This window comes from Arachis ipaensis, chromosome B08, assembly GCF_000816755.2.
Source record: "Arachis ipaensis cultivar K30076 chromosome B08, Araip1.1, whole genome shotgun sequence".
NCBI classification, from domain to species: Eukaryota; Viridiplantae; Streptophyta; class Magnoliopsida; order Fabales; family Fabaceae; genus Arachis; species Arachis ipaensis.
In genome coordinates, this window is record NC_029792.2 from 95,285,044 (window position 1) to 95,293,685 (window position 8,642).

An 8,642-nucleotide genomic window follows, 5' to 3' on the forward strand; every position below is an offset into this window, starting at 1 on the left:
ATCCACCAGTGGGAGTAGCCAACAACAATGGTCAACCCCAGAGGAGAGTCTTGGCTTCTTACACATTTGCTAATCCAAGGCATTGTGGGAGTAGTATCCTTACCCCAAATGTCAATGCAAACAACTTTGAATTGAAGCCCCAGCTCATCACTTTGGTACAAAACAACTGCTCCTATGGAGGAAGCCCACTAGAAGATCCAAATCAGCATTTATCTATCTTCCTGAGGATCTGTGACATAGTGAAATCAAATGGTGTGCATCCAGATATATATAAACTCTTATTGTTCCCATTTTCATTGAGGGACAAGGCTGCTCAATGGCTGGAAGCCTTTCCATAAGAAAGCATAACTAGCTGGGAGGATCTAGTGAGTAAATTCCTAGCCAAGTTCTACCCACCTCAAAGGATTATCAAATTAAAGACAAAGGTACAAACCTTCACACAGATGGATGCAGAATCCCTCTATGAGGCTTGGGAGAGATACAAGGCCTTGATTAGGAAATGCCCCCTCTGAAATGTTCAATGAATGGGACATACTTCAGAATTTCTATGAAGGGTTGACTCTGAAAGCTCAGGAAGCATGAGATCATTCAGCAAGAGGTTCATTGCAACTAATGAAGACAACAGAGGAAGCACAAAATCTCATAGATATGGTGGAATGAATGGGACATACTTCAGAATTTCTATGAAGGATTGACTCTGAAAGCTCAAGAAGCATTAGATCATTTAGCAGGAGGTTCATTGCAACTAATGAAGATAGCAGAGGAAGCCCAAAACCTCATAGATATGGTAGAAAATAATCAATACTTCTTTTCTCATCAAAGACAATGCCAACCAGCCCAGAGAAAAGGTGTACTGGAGTTGGAAGGTGTGGACACTATTCTAGCTCAAAACAAGGTGATGCATCAGCAAATCCAGCAACAATTTGAGCAGATGGCTAAGACGATTGATAGTCTGCAAGTTGCATCAGTAAATGTCACCAATCAACCATCAGCTGGGTGGGGACAAAATGAGAAAAATTGTGAAGATCAGCAGCAGGAACAAGTGAACTACATGCACAACCAAGGATCCAGCTAGAATGAATTCCATGGAAACACATACAACCCCTCTTGGAAGAACCATCCAAATCTAAGGTGGGGAGACAATCAAAACCAGCAGCCTTGGCAGAAGAATTCAAACCAGAACAACTCAAGAAACACAAACCACAACCAGCAAAACACTAACCACAATCCATACAGAAAATTCCAAAACAACTACCCCAATTCCAGCTATTATCCACCCAATAACCCAGCTACTAACCAAAATAACTATCATCCACCCTCAACATCCCACAATCAGCCACAGACACCACAAGATGCTCAAATGATCTCAAACTTGGAGATATTGATGGAAAAGATGATGAAACATCAGGAGATGACCAGCAAGAATCATGAAGCCTTAATGAGAAACTTAGAAAGGCAGATTGGACAACTGTCCAAGCAAGCAGTGATTGAGAGACCAACAAGTTCACTCCTAAGTGATACCATTCCAAATCCCAAAGAAGAATGCAAAGCTATTCAATTAAGGAGTGGAAAAACCTTGGTGAATGACAAAGAAGTCAACAAGAAGCCTATGGACAATGACAAGGCTAGCAGCAAGAAAGATGAAGCCAGCAACAAGGAAGCAAACAAGCAGGACCAAGAGAAGCTTAAAGAAAAAGATGAGTAGCTCCAAGCTTCAAGGAAAGGGAAACAAGTCATGGAGGAATCATCACAAGAACAGAGGAAGGAAGTGAAGACTTACACACCTCCTCTACCATATCCTCAAAGGCTACAAAAAGAACTCAAGGATCAACAATTCCCTAAGTTCCTTGAGGTCTTCAAGAAGCTGGAGATTAATATCCCACTTGTTGAAGCATTAGAGCAGATGCCTCTATATGCAAAGTTCATGAATGAGCTCATCAACAAAAAGAGAAACTGGCATAAGAAGGAAACGGTGCTTTTGACACAAGAATGCAGTGCAGTGATCCAAAAAGGGCTCCCTCCAAAACTCCAAGACCATGGGAGCTTCTTCTTACCTTGCACCATTGGTAGTATGACCATAAAAAAAGCACTGTGTGACTTAGGAGCCAGCATCAATCTAATACCTTATTCTATGATGAGAAAGCTATGCATAGAGGAGGTAAAGCCCACACAGATGTCATTAGAGCTCGTGGACAAATCATTGGTATTTCCTAAAGGAGTGATTGAAAACCTTTTGGTCAAGGTGGATAAGTTTATATTCCCTGCAGACTTTGTAATCCTGGACCTAGGAGAAGAAGGGAGTGACTTTTTCATCTTGGGAAGACCATCCCTGGCCAGAGCAAGGGTCATCATAGATGTTGAACAAGGAGAATTGACCCTAAGGGTACATGATAAGAGCATCACTCTGAATGTCTTTCCAGAAGCACAGCATACTGATGAAAAGGAAAATTGCATGAAGGATGACAGAGAAGACTTGCATTGGAAGGAAGAATCCAAGGAGATACTCATTAGTTCCCCTCCAAAGCAAAAGACAAGTAGCAAAGCAGGACAAAAGAAGAATGAGACTGTACAGAATGATGAGAGAAAGCAAGAAGAAAGTGAAGTGTTAGCCACTAAGAAGACAGATCCCAAAATACAGCCCACTGTCAAAGTAGAAGGATCACCAAAAAAAGGGGAAGAAAAAGGCCCTAAAAGGGTGGAAAAACAAAAAGATCCCAACTAAAGGATTCTCAAAGGGAGATAAAGTGCAACTAATCTACCACTAGTTGGGGACAGAGCAACAATCTGATGATTACTACACTATCAACAGGATACTCTCACTGGAGCATACAAAGATTGAACATCAAGGCACTGGAAGAAAGCTTACAGTGAGAGAAGACAAACTGAGGCACCACAATCATCAACCACCCTAATAAGGGACCAATGTCAAGCTAGTGACAATAAAAGAGCGCTCCATGGGAGGCAACCCATGATTTTATATTCTTATTTTTTATCTTAATAATTATTGGTTTTTCTAGCATAAGTTTGAGCTATCATGAGTGGATCTAGGAATTGCACATATCATTTTAGAGCATATGCTTGACTCCTAAGTTTTGTGTGCCTAAAGACACTTTAAAATAGCTTGTCAAGCATGATTGATCATAAAACCATTCTAGGATATATACTTATTCTTTCTGTTTAAGTACATAGCCAAATCTTAAGTTTGGTGTCTGTGTATGCTGTGAATTGCAAGAGAATCAATTTCTTTTTACTCAAAGGCTCAAATTCATGAATAGAGAAAATATACATTGCATCATTTTATGAGTTTATGGTAGCATGGTAGCAAATAAAAGTGTTCCTTATAATAAATATATTAATTATGATAGATATTCATTAGATTTCATATAAATCACTTAGGAAAAAACAAGTTTGGTGTTCACCAAAATTTTGTTTAATTTCTAAGTGGCATGGTTGATTATTCACACATAAAGACACATAGCAACATTTTCGTTTTATATATATGTAGTGCACCATCACCGTGTTGAAATCCAAAGTTTAAGCTTATTATGCTTTAATTCACATGGATAGGTACAAGGGAGATTGAGAAGAAAACAAAAGGGGGCATGCACGGTTGCCACAAGATAAAAAGAGAGTCACATGTGTCTAGGGAAGTATGCTCTCTTGAAAAACAAAATCTGCATAGCTTTACACCTTGGAGGCCGAACTACATGCAACCAAGGGAGGAGCAATACTTGTCTTCACTCATCTTCACATGCAGGCCATCCATCTCATGGATCCACAACAATATTTTTCTCAATCCTCACCCCTCATTGCTAAATAACCGATCCAAAGTTTCCTTACAACAATCCCTCCACCTCTTTAAATTGGCAGCAACATCCTTTAAGCCACACACCTTGCTTCCTTTGTATAAAGCCTCCAACCTTTTGCTTTGTTTCACACCTTGGCTACAAATTGGTAGTAGCTCTTCTTAAGCTCACATAACCATTATTCTCTTCATATATTCATCCCACACACTTTTGCTTTCTTCGTGTAAATCCCCCACAAGACCTACATTATTCTTCCCTCACCCAAACACACCACACAACACCTCACCTTCCATTTCCTTCCTCACAACCGTGCCTTAACCAAAGCCTATCTTCTCTTCTTCTTTCTTTTCTTCTTAATATATGGCTTCCTCAAGTTCTAAAAGGAGGAAAGGAAAGGAACCAGTAGTGGCCGAACCACCCACCTATTATACCAAGAGGTTTAAATCTCAGTTCCATGAATCAATGTATCATATGCTCATGGAATCAAAGCACATCATTCCAGAGATGGGCTTTAGACTGAGGGATGGAGAGTATCCTATCATGAGAAGAATTACCCAGGAAAGGAGGTGGGAACTTTTGTGTGAGCTTCTCACAGACATCAGTGCAGTCATGATAAGAGAATTCTACGCAAATGCTGTGAAGACAAGCAAGGACAGTCCCCCTTATAAGAGCTATGTCAGGGGCATTGAGGTAGATTTTAGTCCATCATCAGTCATGAGGGTCCTACAGTTGAGAGTAATAACCTATGGAGAGCTTATCTTTGAGGAAAGATTGCAGGGTGAGAATGACCCTGACGAGATATTACATGGTTTATGCTTTGAAGACAGAGATTGGGAAAGGGATTCAGATGGAGCTCCAAGCCACTTGAAAAAAATAGATCTCATACTTGAGGCTAAAGGGTGGAATGAGGTAGTGAGGATGTCTATACTCCCTACTACAAACACCTCAGAAGTCACAATCCAGCGAGCTATCCTGATGATGAGCGGATAATTTATACGCTTTTTGGCATTGTTTTTAGTATGTTTTTAGTATATTTTAGTTAGTTTTTATTATGTTTTTATTAGTTTTTATTCAAAAATCATATTTCTGGAATTTACTATGAGTTTGTGTGTTTTTCTGTGATTTCAGGTATTTTCTGGCTGAAATTGAGGGACCTGAGCAAAAATCTTATTCAGAGGCTGAAAAAGGACTGCAGATGCTGTTGGATTCTGACCCACCTGCACTCGAAGTGGATTTTCTGGAGCTACAGAAGCCCAATTGGCGCGCTCTCAATTGCGTTGGAAAGTAGACATCATGGGCTTTCCAGCAATATATAATAGTCTATACTTTGCCCGAGATTTGATGGCCCAAACTGGCATTCCAAGTCAGCATAAAAATTCTGGCGTCAAAACGCCAGAACTGGCATAAAAGCTAGAGTTAAACGCCCAAACTGGCACAAAAGCTGGCGTTTAACTCCAAAAAAAGTCTCTACATGTGAATTCTTCAATGCTCAGCCCAAGCACACACTAAGTGGGCCCAAAAGTGGATTCTGCATCAATTACTCGTTTCTGTAAACCCTAGGCTACTAGTTTTCTATAAATAGGACCTTTTGCTATTGTATTTGGACACCTCATGACACTTTACACGTTTCATATTGTATTTTCTACGGCATAAGTCTCTAAACCAAATTGTTGGGGTTGAGGAGCTGATCTTCAAAGTGTTCTTGGTGTTCATCTTGACATTCAAAGTTTTCTTGTTTGTTCTCTTTGTTTTGATCTAAAATTTCTAAGTTTAGTGTCATTTTTGTTGTTTTTCTCTTTCCTCATTAAAATTCAAAAATTAAAAAAAATATCTTTTCCTTATTTTACTCATAAATTTCGAAAGTTTGCATTAAATTAGTCAAAGATTTTCAAAATCATATCTTTTTTTTAGTCAAGTCAAAATTCTAATTTCAAAAATTGATCTTTTCAAATCTTTTTCAAAAATCAAATCTTTTGATTTCTTCAATCATATCTTTTCAATCATATATTGTTTTTAATAAATTGCAATCATATCTTCTCAATCATATCTTTTTTCAAAATAATTTTCAATCATATCTTTCTGATTGCTAATTCCAAAATCTTTTTAATTAATTAATTAATTTAGTTTTCAATTTGCTTTTATTTCATTCTCTTCTAATTTTCGAAACTTTTATTTGATCTTCCATTTATTTTGTTTTATTTTATTCGGTTACTTTTAATTAAATAAAAAAATAAAAATATATTTTATTTGCAATCCACATCATCTCCCTTTCTCCATCATGGACCTAAGTGGAAATGAGCAGTCCAGAAGGACTCTGGGGTCATATGCTAACCCCATTTCAGCTGCATATGGGAGTAGCATCTGTATACCTCCCATCAAAGCAAGCAATTTTGAGCTAAATCCTCAGCTCATTATCATGGTGCAGCAAAATTGCCAGTACTCCGATCTTCCACAGGAAGAACCTACTGAGTTTCTGCCACAATTCTTACAAATTGGTGACATAGTATGTGATAAAGAAGTGGATCAGGATGTCTACAGATTATTACTATTTCTATTTACTGTAAAAGATCAAGCTAAGAGGTGGTTAAACAACCAACCCACAGCAAGCATAAAAACATGGATACATTTATCAGACAAATTCCTGAATCAATTTTACCCTCCAAAAAGGATGACACAGCTAAGGCTGGACATCCAAGGCTTTAAACAAGAGGATCATGAATCCCTTTATAATGCCTGGGAGAGGTACAGAGGGATGCTAAGGAAATGCCCCTCTGAAATGTTTTCAGAGTGGGTACAGTTAGACATCTTCTATTATGGGCTTATAGAAAGAGCTCAATTATCTCTAGACTACTCAGCTGGTGGATCTATACACATGAGAAAGACGATTGAAGAGGCTCAAGAACTCATAGATATGGTTGCTAGAAATCAACATCTGTACTCAAGCAGTGAGTCCTCCATAAAAGAAGAAGCTAGGGCAGTAACTACTGATCCTAATCCTCAAGAACAGATTGTTGAACTTAATCAGCAATTACTCCTTAAGACAAAACAATTAGCAGAATTTAAAGAGATGCTCAAAGACACTAAAAATGCTAACAAGAATATAGAAGCACAATTGAATCAGACAAGACAGCAGCTATCTAAACAGATAACAGAAGAATGCCAAGCTGTTCAACTAAGGAGCGGGAAGACATTGAATAATTCAGCTCAAAGTAGCAGAAAGCCAAGAAAGGAACAATTGACAAAGGATAACCAAACCACTACCCAAAATCCCTATGAGGACAGCAAGAGCCCAGAGAGAAATAATTCTGGCGTTCAAACGCTAGAAAAGGGTGAAAGATTGGCGTCAAACACCCAGTGGATGCCCACTTCTGGCGTTCAAACGCCAGAAAAGGGAGAAAATTTGGCGTTAAATGCCCATTCCCTGCCCAGTTCTGGCGTTCAAACGCCAGAAAAAGGTGGAAAACTGGCGTTAAACGTCCATCCAGCACCCAATCCTGGCGTTCAAATGCCAATGAGAGATCAGACACCTGCAAGTGCTGATAGTAACCCCTCTAAGAAGGCTTCTCCCAACACCTCTGTAGGGAATAAACCTGCAGCAACTAAGGTTGAAGAATATAGAGCCAAGATGCCTTATCCTCAGAAACTCTGCCAAGCAGAACAGGATAAATAATTTGCCCGCTTTGCAGACTATCTCAGGACTCTTGAAATAAAGATCCCGTTTGCAGAGGCACTTGAGCAAATACCCTCTTATGCTACGTTCATGAAGGAGATCTTAAGTCATAAGAGGGATTGGAGAGAAACTAAAAAAGTGTTTCTCACTGAAGAATGCAGTGTAGTCATTCTGAAAAGTTTACCAGAGAAGCTTACAGATCCGGGAAGCTTTATGATACCATGCACATTAGAGGATGCTTGTACCAAGATAGCTCTATGTGACCTTGGAGCAAGTATCAACCTAATACCTGCATCCACTATCAGAAAGCTTGGCTTGAATGAAGAAGTCAAACCAACCCAGATATGTCTTCAACTTGCTGATGGCTCCATTAAATATCCATCAAGCATAATTGAGGACATGATTGTCAAGGTTGGGCCATTTGCCTTTCCCACTGACTTTGTAGTGCTGGAGATAGAGGAGTACAAGAGTGCAACTCTCATTCTAGGAAGACCTTTCCTAGCAACTGGAAGAACTCTTATTGATGTACAAAAAGGGAAAGTGACCCTGAGAGTCAATGAGGATGAGTTCAAGTTAAATGCTGTCAAAGCTATGCAGCATCCAGACACATCAAATGACTGCATGAGCGCTGATATTATTGACTCTTTGGTGAAAGAGATCAATATGACTGAAAGTCTTGAATCAGAGCTTGAGGACATCTTTAAAGATGTTCAGCCTGATCTGGAGGAATCAGAGGAAATAAAAGAACCTCTGAAAATCCCTAAGGAAGAGAAGAAACCTCCTAAACCCGAGCTCAAACCACTACCACCATCCATGAAATATGCATTTCGGGGAGAGAGTGACACTTTTCTAGTGATTATAAGCTCTGCTTTAAATCCACATGAAGAGAAAGCACTAATTCAAGTGCTAAGGACACACAAGACAGCTCTTGGGTGGTCCATGAGTGATCTTAAGGGCATTAGCCCAGCAAGATGCATGCACAAGATCCTATTGGAGGATGATGCTAAGCCAGTGGTTCAACCACAGAGGCGACTAAATCCAGCCATGAAGAAGGTGGTGCAGAAAGAGGTCACTAAGTTACTAGAGGCTAGGATTATTTATCCTATTTCTGATAGCCCCTGGGTAAGCCCTGTCCAAGTTGTACCCAAAAAGGGAGGCATGACAGT

At 39.4% G+C, this 8,642-nt stretch overlaps 1 protein-coding gene across 1 annotated transcript; it reads left to right on the forward strand.

Annotated features, from left to right (window-relative positions):
- On the forward strand, positions 1,736 to 3,583 carry LOC107611217. Its single transcript, XM_016313171.1, has 2 exons — positions 1,736 to 2,604; positions 3,568 to 3,583. Exons 1-2 carry the CDS (start codon positions 1,736 to 1,738, stop codon positions 3,581 to 3,583), a joined length of 885 nt encoding a protein of 294 aa, XP_016168657.1.

Excerpts from the sequence above, each read along its gene's own strand:
- LOC107611217 (XM_016313171.1), top strand. The coding sequence starts at position 1,736 with ATGGAGGAATCATCACAAGAACAGAGGAAGGAAGTGAAGACTTACACA.